Source organism: Austrofundulus limnaeus, unplaced genomic scaffold, assembly GCF_001266775.1.
Source record: "Austrofundulus limnaeus strain Quisiro unplaced genomic scaffold, Austrofundulus_limnaeus-1.0 Scaffold110, whole genome shotgun sequence".
Classification (NCBI taxonomy): Eukaryota; Metazoa; Chordata; class Actinopteri; order Cyprinodontiformes; family Rivulidae; genus Austrofundulus; species Austrofundulus limnaeus.
This window is the reverse complement of record NW_013952512.1, coordinates 1,378,719-1,390,671: the sequence shown is the minus strand read 5'-3', so window position 1 is coordinate 1,390,671 and position 11,953 is coordinate 1,378,719. Positions and strand designations below refer to the sequence as shown.

General features: G+C 37.8%; 1 protein-coding gene across 1 annotated transcript in view; it reads right to left on the bottom strand.

The window, feature by feature from the left end:
* The window catches only part of frem2b (FRAS1 related extracellular matrix 2b), a gene marked incomplete at its 3' end in the record, with an annotated part of 38,861 nt that overhangs the window by 2,909 nt on the left and 23,999 nt on the right, over window positions 1–11,953 (bottom strand). Inside the window, 4 exon segments of the mRNA XM_014014165.1 lie at window positions 3,901–4,152; window positions 4,612–4,737; window positions 6,708–6,938; window positions 9,998–10,144. Coding sequence (XP_013869619.1) covers window positions 3,901–4,152; window positions 4,612–4,737; window positions 6,708–6,938; window positions 9,998–10,144 — 756 coding nt within the window.

The window sequence follows — 11,953 nt, the reverse complement described above, 5'->3', positions numbered from 1 at the left end:
GTTTTACTTGTGATGCAATATTTACATGTGTTAATAAAAGACAGATCACGCCCACTAAGGGCAGAGCTTCTTTGTACCCAACTGCTGTTAAGTTGGACAATTGAACCTCTCCCCTTTGCGCAAAGTGAATTTTTAAAATCTCACTGGTCTCTGGTTGTCAATTGTTTTATGTTCGGGTGGGTTGTTGTGTTTTCTCTGAGTCCCTAGGTTGAAAATACCGAACACTTTCTTTTCTGGATAATCTAGCATAATAATTAGTGAAATGAATGGTTTTGTTGGAAAGAAAAAACATACCTTCTCCTCCAAAGCACCGGTGTTAGTTATAAAAGTGGTTCAAGTCAGTTTAGTAAGGAAGAAAAGCAATAATGCAAATCCAAACCCTTATTACTTGGCTTTCTTGCATGTTAAAAAGGGTGAATTATGTATTTGCATACAGCAAAAAAATGCGTACATTGCTGACCTGTTTCTATACTTTATTTATCCAACGTATAATGCTTTATTATGCGTCTTGTTAAAAAAACCTTTGGTAAATTGGATGTTTTTTCTTGATTTTTTAAAACTATTCGAGTTGAAACCCCACAAAGCTGCTGAGAAAACCTCCTGGGGAGTTCCAGCATACAGACATCCCATTTAGGGCCAGGTGCTTGGCCAGGCACAGACTGTCTCTGCACATGCAAGTGCAACACTTGAAAGCCGTTCTAAAGAAGCGATGACAATGAAAGATGTGTTGCCCTCATTTGCCTTAGATCTGTACATGCATTTAGAGACCAGAACCTGGATTACACGCTTGGATTTAGCCAGAACAGCTGAACTAAAAGCGGTAATGAATCTCCTGCTGCCTCTCCACCCTTTCAGACAGGAGATCAATCTTGTTTTTCTTGCCTCAGAGCTGTTTACCATTTACTTCAGCATCAGTGCTCAAGCTTTTTTCATTATCAACTCCTTTAGGGGAGACACGAAGGGTTGACATCGTCTTATTTCTTCCTTCTCTTCATGTTTCAACAATATTATTCCATTTTCTATATCAACTTCACCCTGTCCGAGGGTTATGGGGGATTGGAGTCATTGAAGCTGACAACGACTGAGAAGGGGGGAGGCTGCATCCTGGACAAGTTGTTGGTCCTTGACAAGGCAAAATACTCATAAATCTGGGCTGATCTGATCTGTTGCTGAAAGAATGAAAATGAAAAGATATGGCCACTCCCCAACTGTGACCTTGAATACTCACACTAGTCAGAGCTAAAATCTAAAGCCACACTTTCGGACATTTTTGCATTGCCAATTTTCCACATACTTATTGCTATTTTATGTCAGCCTCTGGTGTCATCATCATAAAGAGTTAGTAGTAGTTCCAGAGATTGTAAAGCTGTTAGAATTCAACAAAAATGTTGGCTTTGTTTCTGACAGTCTACTCAATAATGAGTAAAAAAAAACCCCATTAATGCCATCTGTTAGTCAGAGCCAAGTTAATTCCTTAAAGTTTAAACCCTTTTATCAGTGATAGCACTGAGTAAATACGTAACAGGAGCGCTTAAATCAATTGAGTGTAAATATGTTTTTTAAGTTATCTCATAAACGAACTGACCTTTTAGCTAATAAAAAAGGATTACTCAGGCAAATAAACAGTCAGCGCCGGTGCAATACCACACCAATAGAGTCTGTGAAGCAAAGAATTTATCCTCTACAGCTTTCTAAACATACATAAATGCATGAACCTGAAAGCTATTCATCAGTAAAAATACACTTTACTGCAACAGAAGTTTAGTTTCAATAACCATTAATTTTCTGCTTTGTTTATCTGAGTTCATTTCCAAAGTAAAACCTTAAAGTTAGCTGGTCATAAGTCTTGGAAGACTTCCTTATACCTTATTGCTTTCTTTATCAGTTTACTTGATTTCATTGTCATTTTGGAAAAAAATAAAAGACAGTCAGACACCTACAGTCTATTATATCTCCATTACACATGGCGGTTACAAAGACATCCATGACTGACAGTGATAAAGTCGGACCCTTCAACAAAACCCACGAGAATGTAATTTAATAGTAGCAATGGGAACATATTTCTTTGTAAAGAAGACTGGACGGTGCAGGAAGTGACAGGTGAGTCTCAGCAGCTGTCCAGGCAGTCTGCAGTCAGGAAGAGTGTGGGGTCAAAAGGTCTTCCGTTGACGCTCAGGTTACAGACTTTTCAAATGCATAGCTCTTGTTTTTTGAGGCTGCTTAAATGAGCACATTTGAAGTGTATAAAACAGAATTGATAAACTCATTCAAAAGCCTCTGAAAAGATTTGGCTACAAGCCACATGGAGGAAAAAAATGTAAGGAATGTTTCAAAAAGAAAAAATAAGTAGTTCCTCTGGATGGGTTCTTCTATAGTGAAATGTTTCGTCTCTCCTCCAAGAGACTTCTTCAGTCTGATGAGTTTCAGGTGAACTCAGCCTTATAAGCACTGCCTCCACATGGTGGACAAACAGGTTAGTCACATGCAAAAGAGGGCCATTGACTAACAATAAGCCTGAATGGCTCTATTGTTCATAAAGGGTCATGTGCCCCATCATCTGACACGTGTCGTGTTATGTGAATGTAGTGAATGCAAGCGGGGGTTCAACATCCCCCTTTTTTGTCCCACAAAAACAAGGGCACGTTGTGTATGAGTATGTGTAAAAAAGTGTATTTGTTTGGGGACAAAAACAAGGGGATGTTGAACCCCCGCTTGCATTCACTAGATTCACATAACACGACACGGGTCAGGTGATGGGGCACATGACCCTCTATGAACAATAGAGCCAATCAAGCCTATTGTTACTTGATGGCCCTCTTTTGCATGTGACTAACCTGTTTGTCCACCATGTAGAGGCAGTGCTTATAAGGCTGAGTTCACCTGAAACTCATCAGACGGAAGAAGTCTCTTGGAGGAGAGATGAAACGTTTCACTAAAGAAGAACCCATCCAGAGGAACTACTTATTTTTTTCTTTTTGATTTTTTTCTACCTGTATTACTGAGTTGCATCAGGACGTAAGGAATGTTTATACATTTTTTATCGTTGGAAAAATAAATGAGCCAATATTTTTGTTTTGCTAAAATTATGTTGAGGTCATAGATGCAAATGTCATGGCTATTGCAAATATAAAAAAAACTAATCCATCCTTTCCAGGTTGAACATCATAATACAGAGGAAATAAAAGTGCTGCAATAAGTTTCCAGTAATTAACTTTCTGCTTTCAGAGAACAGTTTTCAGGACTAGATGCTTCAGTGTCTCATTAATTATCAGTTGAATTTTAAAAACAACAATCCAAAATGAAAGTTTAGAAATCATGATGGATTTTTAGGCTCCACCACTTCCTGCCCGTAAACATAGAGTTCTGGCTTTGCAGCTGAGCTTATGGAGATTGTCAGAGTGATAGAGAAGTCAGGCTCTCAGGTGTTGGGGAACAAAGAGATATCAGGAAGATGTGGGAGGCTATCAGCCCTCCTGCATGAGCCTGCAGATATGAGATAAACTCTTTGCTTTCAAAAAGTAGGGCTGCATACACAAATCTTTCCTACCGGAGTCATGGGTACTGAAGCAAAAACACACCCACATGGCAAAAATTCAAAACACATTACCATTCATTCAAAAATGTTTTTTTTTAACCTTTTCCAAAACTCTTTGGATTTTTGATGTCAAAGTGAGAGTTTAAATACTTTTAAATTTCTAATTTGGTGGAAAAAAGGCCTATAAAGAACAAAAAGAGTAATTAGTAGTAAAAAATAGATATTTTCTAGGTTTTAAATCAGAACTGAAAGTGAAAAAAATCAAACAAAATATGCTAAAATGTCTCAGAACAATCAAAGGCCTGTAATTTGTTAGCCTGATTGCATTTGAATACATACTTACAATCAGTAAAATGCCATCTTACCATCATCCATATCAGGAATGATTATGATTTTGGCTGTGGGGAACTCGGAGCCCAGGCGGCCCCCCATGGGCATGCTGAGGGTGACATTGAAGCTTTCCTCATCTTCGTACAAGGAATCATCAATTATCACTATCCGACAGGATTTCTCTATCTCTCCCTTGTCAAAGCGCAGGATGCTGCGATGGTCTTCAGGCCTGGAGATGTAATCAGAGTAGGACAGCACTGCAGTGGGGACAGTGCCTGTGGCCGAAACTGCAAAGGCAGAAAATTAACTTCATATTAAAAACTTTCCCAACAATAACATATAATTCATTTTATTCTGTAGAGTGCATTTTATATTTTTAACACATCTATCTTTTTCTCTCTATAAATAAATCTGTTTTAATAATACATTTTTTTCTCCTGTTCAGGTAAAAGAACAATGGCAAAAATGCAAATGTTCTTTATTTTTCTTAAATACACTCATTACTGCAGCATGTGCTACAAGCTTCACCTGCTTTTGTCATGTGAGCAAGTAACTATGTGACTCTGAGCTCCCAAGATTAGATCAGAAATAAGGACCACTCCAGATATGTCGAAAAAGGGGCTTGTTTTTTGCTTTTTAGATGCCAATTAAAAGAAATGTCAAGAAGATTAGCCACAAGACACAACAAAACTAACTTCAGAAACAGCTTAGCACATTTAACCCCGCATTGAAGAAAATTATAATACCTTGGTGTGTGTAGCATATAACCATAAGCTCTTCACTGACATCTCCTCTCCTGCGAACAGGAATAAGCAGCTCACCGATGTCCTCCTCTATGTTGTACACAGCTGATGGTATAAACACTGTGGATTCTGTAATATAGGAAAAAAAAGTTAAATCTGACTTCTGGTGCAGGGATGTTGTGCCTATGGCATGCATATAGAACTCACTAATTATAGAAAAGCTTTGGAATATAAAATAGATATTTAAAATATATTTTTAAAAATCTCTTTGCAAGTTTTTGCACTGCACAGGGATTAAAGACAGTTCTCATTACTGTTGTGTTGTTGGTGCTTCTGTCATTTCTCAGACCTAACCATCAGCTCAGTACCCATTTGAGGCAGACGTAACACCCATAATTGGACTACACGGCATAAAGAACAAAGATTTCTGACTTGTTAGATGATACAAGCGGACGTTAAAAATTTTAACATGCAAAACAAAACTGCTTAGTTTTCTTAGAGATGAAAACATGAATCTTTATTTCACTCATTTTGCTAGTAACCTGTATTAATCTGCTTGAACAAGATATTTTAATTCAGTTTTTTATTATTATTATTATTTTTTTTTTGCTGGGAAATGTTGAATCATTTCATCTGCTCCTCAGATGTTTCACTGGCAGCTCTTCATCTCTTTGTCTCCTCCTCTAGCTTTCAATGACATTCAAAAAGGTAATGAGTTTGGAACATTTCATCCATGAAATCCACAGAGCTCAGACTTCAGTTTTGTATTCCACTCAGTGAGAATCATGGATGGCCACATTGACAAAGTGTTGGCCAGTGAGCATAATGTGCCATTGGAATGTAAAGGACATTAAAGCGACTATATCTTATTTCTAACATTCAGTTGCTCCCAATCCTAATGCTTCCTTGGGCTATTCAGTTTTTCTGTTTTCAGAAGAGAGAGAACAACAGCATACATTTTTTATAAGCCTTCGGAGTTTATTTGACCTTGAAAGACTAAAATATGTTAAACTTTACAAAACCATAAGCAGTGGAATGAAATGATAATAGGCTTGGCTGTAGAATGACATTTTCTGCTTAAAGCATGAAAAAGCCAAATAAAATTTTATATCTCAAAAAGTGGCAGCTGACAATTTTTATTTATTTATTTGTTTTTTTTTTGTCCTTCAGGAATGAGCATTTTCAAAAACAAGCATCAGCTACTCATTAGCATACAATGTTTATGGCACATTCTTCTTAGTAAAACCCTGTGAGATTCATATTTGCTGTTCAGTATCTTCGTTCTATTGGGCTTTTTTCCTCAGCTTTTTTTCTCTTTTATTTGAGCTGTTTCACATGAAAGTCATTATTGCAGCTAATACCAGATCTCTTTGACACTGCTCAAAACAACTTTGATAAGACAACACCTCCATTGTTGACACTTTAAAAAATATCTATCTTTTTATTGTTTACGTACCAACCTTTTTAATCGGGTTGTGTTCACAGTATTTTCACTTTTATTCAGATTTCTTATCTTTCCAGAAAAACACTGTATTTGCGAAGCTCTGATGCCCTGAGGTAGATAAAAGATTAATTTCCATAAATCCAAACCTAACAATAACTTTGATAAAGGCTGAAGATTTGTTAAACCAAACTATTTTATCCTTGAAAACAAACAAACAAACAAACAAACAAACAAACAAACAAACAAACTGATGCTGTTTCAGTTAACAGTTTTTCCTGGTTTCTGTATAAATGCATGATGCTTTTTCGGTCTTTCATGTTTTATTTTAAATCCTGTTTTGTGAACCTTAATTTAAAAAGCTAAATATGTGATACTGCTTAAAAATATAACTGCCATCCTCTTACAATGCAAGATAAAGTATAAATTTCTGGACATCTGTGCAAAATATGCATAACGTAACGTTAGACACCTAAAAACCTTACCAGCTCTTTTCTTTGTCCTTGACTCACTTTAGAATAACTTAAGCGTAGAATTTTAAAATGTGCAACACAAAACCAAAGTTTATTCTAGTTTTATTTTTGCAAAAAAAACTATTCAACCTCACTAAATTTGACAAAATTGTAGAATTTTAAGTTTCGGGAAGAAAGTCACTGACCATCACCAGGGTCCAGGATCTCCACGGTAGCGATTTCAGGAAACTCAAGAGCTGCCATCACCGGCTCAGACAGGACGATCTGAAATGTCTCTGACACTTCGTACTCGCTGTCTGACAGGATCCGGACCTTCCAGGTGGCTCTGGTCTGGCCGGGGTTGAACTGCACCTGTTTTTGAGATTTCCCACGGAAGTCTTTGTCCTTTTTTGCAGAACCATCTTTCGTGCCAATGCCTTAGAAAAGGATTTGGAGGAAACAATTTTTGTTATTCTAACATCTGAAGCCTCATAAAATACACACAAGTAGAAGTGTCTGCTCATTGTTTACAGCAGCAGTTTTCACTTCCAGTGTTTCAAACAAACTTGGTGGAAATAAAATCCATACCGGCCTGGTGTTGGCAGAAATGCTGTGAGTTAGACATACCCTATCTGACCTTCAGCAAGGGAGCTGTTTGATGAATCTCACAGTCACCATTGCCGTGATTCTGACAGTATTCACACTGAGCAGGAGCGCTGAAGCTAGTGAAATGTCACACAGCCTCTCCATTGTCTTTGCTAACTGGTTAAACAAAATGCATCAGGATTTTGGCAGTGGGCAGAACAAACAGGGCTGCACACCCCAAAGCAGTCCTGAGACACAGCCATACAAAACAAAAACTCGAGATAAAGCAGTTAGGTGGTCAAAATAGAAAAAAAATGAAGAATAAAAAGGGCTGAAATCTCACACAGTGAGCATTCACGTCAATAATGTGCAGTTTGAGGTATGAAGAGTTGGATATGTTTAATATTAAGACTCATCTCTTTGATGAAAAAAGTGGACTTTGATATGTAAGTGCAGATAGAGAGAAAAAAACGTCCGTGCAAATTTGTGCCAAGATAAGAACAGTCGCACTCAAATGGGCTTGAAAGACCAGCAGTCTTCAAAGAGCAGCTATGAACAGAGAAAGAATAATTTGCCTGAATTCTGTGGCTGAATTGAGTGGCCCAGATCTCAGCAGCCACTCTGAGGATTCAAGACAGGTGGGCTCACTGTTAACCTCCAAACCGCTGCCACATTCACTCTGTACCTTCACACGAGAGGCAAAAGCCCTCTGAGGGGGAGAATCCTCTGATAAGGTTTCACTCTGGCATGGTTGGACAATAAAAGATATCCCCAAGCCCCATTAAAATGTACTGATATGGTATCAGTTTTTATTTCATCACCTATTTCATCTTGCTGTAGTGGAAAGTTTATGTGAGTTAATCAAATGGGATTTTTTGCTTTTCATCTCCGAGCCTCAATGAAGCCTCAACGTAAAACTCAGAGTAAGAAAATCATGAAGGATCTTTAAAATGTCACAGACAGATACAACTTTACTGAGACAGATATGTGTTACAAGTTGTGTTCTCGTTTAGAGGAATATGAAGACGTGTTCTTGTACAAGTACAAGAATCAATGATAGGTTAAAAAAACAGAAGGTTTTGAGCCAAAATCATTTTTACTAAGGCTATTTCTTAATTAAAAACTAAGTGAAGTTCTGTGGTTTTCCAGAGAATTTAATATGCTTGTGTTGAATGCTAAAAATGATGGGTACAAATAATATAATTATAGTAAGTCTCTGCACGATCTTTAGGTTAGTTCTGTCTGTGTTTACCTTTGCACGGAATGAAAAACTAATCATTTCCTAAAAGATTTATTAGGACTGACAAAAAGGTAACCAAGTGGCGTATGATCAAAAAGTCATTGCTTGAGGGTGCGAACATGTAGCCACATAAAAGTAATAAAAAAAAACTGTTTGATGAAACGATTCAACACTTGTACGTCCAGAAATAGAAACTGTACAAAGCTGTTGGTAGATTTATTTGTACAATAAAGGCTTTGACAAAACACACTGGATTTAACAATTTGCGGCTGAATGTATCTTATTAAGAAGATGGCAAAATTTTCAGAAACTAAAATGACTTAATCCCTGCACATCCATAACTTGATCCTTTGTGTTTGCGATTGATATATGCAACTAGTAATAAAAAAAATCAATAGACTAGCAAATAAAAATTGTATTACTTATTGACTAATAGGGTTGGGTATTATCGTATCGTGTGCAATTAATCGTCAGCAAAAACATTAATTGATAAGTTTTTTGGCACTCGACCATTAATATGATTAACAGCACCAGGCAGACTGACTGGAGATTTCCCCGGTCAGTCCGCTTGATGCTCCACTCCGCTTCTAATATGACAAACATTTGAAGAAAAAGAAAATTCTGTAATTTATTTATCATAGCTCTGGTCTTACTTGGTTTCTCAACACAATTTAAAATTTGATGTATAGCCTGAAGTCCGTAATTTTGACACAATTGGGAACAGATTTTTACAGAGAGCAAATCTTTCCCACTAAATTGGTCATGTGACTAGGACATGAGGGTGTCCAGGGATTAATCGTAAAATTAATCATTATTGGCTAAATACCACAAATAATAGTGACAATTTTTTTTGCCCATATTGCCCAACCCTATTACCCTGCAGAGAGATCATTGTGAAGTTACCTGGCATTTTGTTGAGTTTTTATTTTATTTTATTTTATTTTATTTGCCTCTAAACACAAACTAGATGTTCATACTCTTTATATTTATGAATGGATGTGATGAATAAATAAATTCAGTGACATACTGGGGAAATCTGCCATAAGTTATCTTTTGACTGAGTACACTTGAAGGAGCAAACACATGTACAGTGTGACTGATGCTATCTTAAAGATGCCCCAATATTCCTGCCGTCTAGGTGCATAAAAATAAAAACACAAACCTACAGGAAATACTCTCATGTGATTTGACCTTTACCACCAGTTTAAAAAGTCTACTGGTCACACTGCATCATTCAATTTTGAAACGGAAAGATTTATGCTTCATTGAGTTCTGAATTAAATTTTTTTATCCAACATTAAAATGCATCTCAGTGGTCATTGACTTCAGAGTGTCTTACGCATGTGCCAGCACAATCATTGGTGATTGGAACCCAAACACTAGCCAGAGAAAAGAGGTTAAAGGTCGTGACCTGTGTGGCCCTACTGAATGTTGAGGCAAGCCTTACTTTTGTCCCTTGATATTTCAAAGAACCAGCTTGTCTACCCATATAATGACTTCCCAAACAATATTGGCTTTGTTGGTTTGTTTGTTCAGAGTGAAGGAATTTTTAGTTTCAAAATGAGAGAAAACTGAATTTTTTTTCAAATAAAATGTAATGAATGAATGGAACACAACTTTAAATTTAAACTCCTTTTTTTGGAATACCAGGTTGAGTAAAAGTCTTCTTACTAACAAACGAAGTTTCCCCCAGGTAACCACGGCGTTTCAGTACAACCTCCAGGAACTTGACCTCCTCGTCCACCACATAGCGTTCCGTCTCCAAAGAAATCCAAGCCCAGTTCAGTCTAAACTGCTGGTTCCTTAGTTTGTTGCCTCCTGCAAACAGAAGTGAAAAAGATTCTTGAAATGCCGTGCAAGAATTTACCAGTCTGCAAAGGAAAACACAGAAAATAAGGTAAATCTTCAAGCCAGGAGTTAATAATCAAACTATACTGTATTATGCATATAAATGCAGCATTTTGTTTTTAGTCTAGCACAGACATTTAATACCCTGCATTAGTGTTCTTAGATACCTTACGAACTTAATGTTCTGTCCTAGCCAGCACTCAGTGGGAGGTGAGAGGCGTGCAAAGCTTTTGTGCAAAGGCAACAGGGTTTGTGCAATCTAATTGCTTTATTTCTAATTAAGATAAAGGGTTTCTGTTTCCTGTCTGAACTCAGTTATTTTATCCTCTCCTTTTGAAGTTCAATTCAAAGGCTATAAGCTACAACACCGGAGGGCATGGCTGCTACCATTTGACCATAAAAACTCAAAAGCGCAGGCAGGAAAAAAATCAGGCATCAAACACAAACAGACACAAACTCCGCCAAGAAGAGAGACACACAGTGACTCACACAGAAACTACACAAGCCTTTGACATTTTCATTTCCACAGCAATGGCCAGCAATCTAAAGAATGACACTGGCTAACAAAAGTTCAAATGCATTTGCCAAACTGCATAGTGAGACCTGCTGGCTACTGCTGTAATGAATGAGGGTAGGGAGATTTAGACAACTGAGCCACTAAACACCAAACCATTCTGAAAGTACCGGTAATGGAATAAAAGCAAAACTGCCAGGGGCTGCAGGGACAATATCGAGAGTTCAGAGTGTCGCTGTTGTTTATGTTAGGTCTCCTTACCGCCCCACCCTTATTGTTATAGTCAGTAGATTTGTCACCTCCAGCTGACCAATTCAAGACATTCATTTCCTTCTCTCTTTAAACAGAGTGAAACTTTTACTCTTTCTCCATGGGTGTCTTATTAAATGTGAAGGTGAATATATTTGTGTGCAAGTGTGTGTGTGTGTTTGCGTGGCCATGTTTTTGCTACCAGGAGGGAACGATTTTTCAGGAAATTGCATCCTCGCGGGGACCAAATGCTCAGTGGGGACCAAAATCATGGTCCCCACGAGTTTGGAAGTTGGTTTTGGGGTGGGGGGAGGGGTTAGGTTTAGGACCAAGGTGTGAATTAAGTTTATGCTAAACTTAGGGTTAGGTGTGTACTGGAGTGGTTAGTGTTCGGGTAAAGGGTCAGGGTTAGGCAATAGAAATGATCAGTAAATGAATGGAAGTCAATGGAAAGTCCCCACAAGGATAGAGTAACAAAGTGTGTGTGTGTGTGTGGACGGGTTTTTCCTACAACGTGGGGAAAATTTTTCCCAAAAAAGTAGCTTTGTGGGGACTGAAGTGCATCGTGGGGACAGAGTATGAATGGTTAGAAGTTATACTTCAAAACTGTTTATCTGTGTTATTCACTGAAAACAATGCAAATATTCCTTTAGCTTTATGTGCTGTTTCATGTGCATTTTTGAAATTGCACATGCACATGCATATGGACTCGTGGGGACCAATACCCGATCCCCACGAGCCCAAATGCAAATTATAGGTGGGGGGTTAGGTTTAGGACCAAGGTTTAGGTTAGTTTTAGGGTCAGGTACCTGTGAGGTTAATTTTAAGATAAATGGTCAGGGTTAGGCTATAAAAGTAAAAAAAATGAATGGAAGTCAATGCACAGTCCCCACGGGGTTGAAGAACAAACTTGTATGTGTGTGTGTGTGTGTGTGTGTGTGTGTGTGTGTGTGTGTGCACACAACCAGTAATATCTGGATGTTGATGGGCGTAAAAGAAGTTGTGTGTGTGTGTGT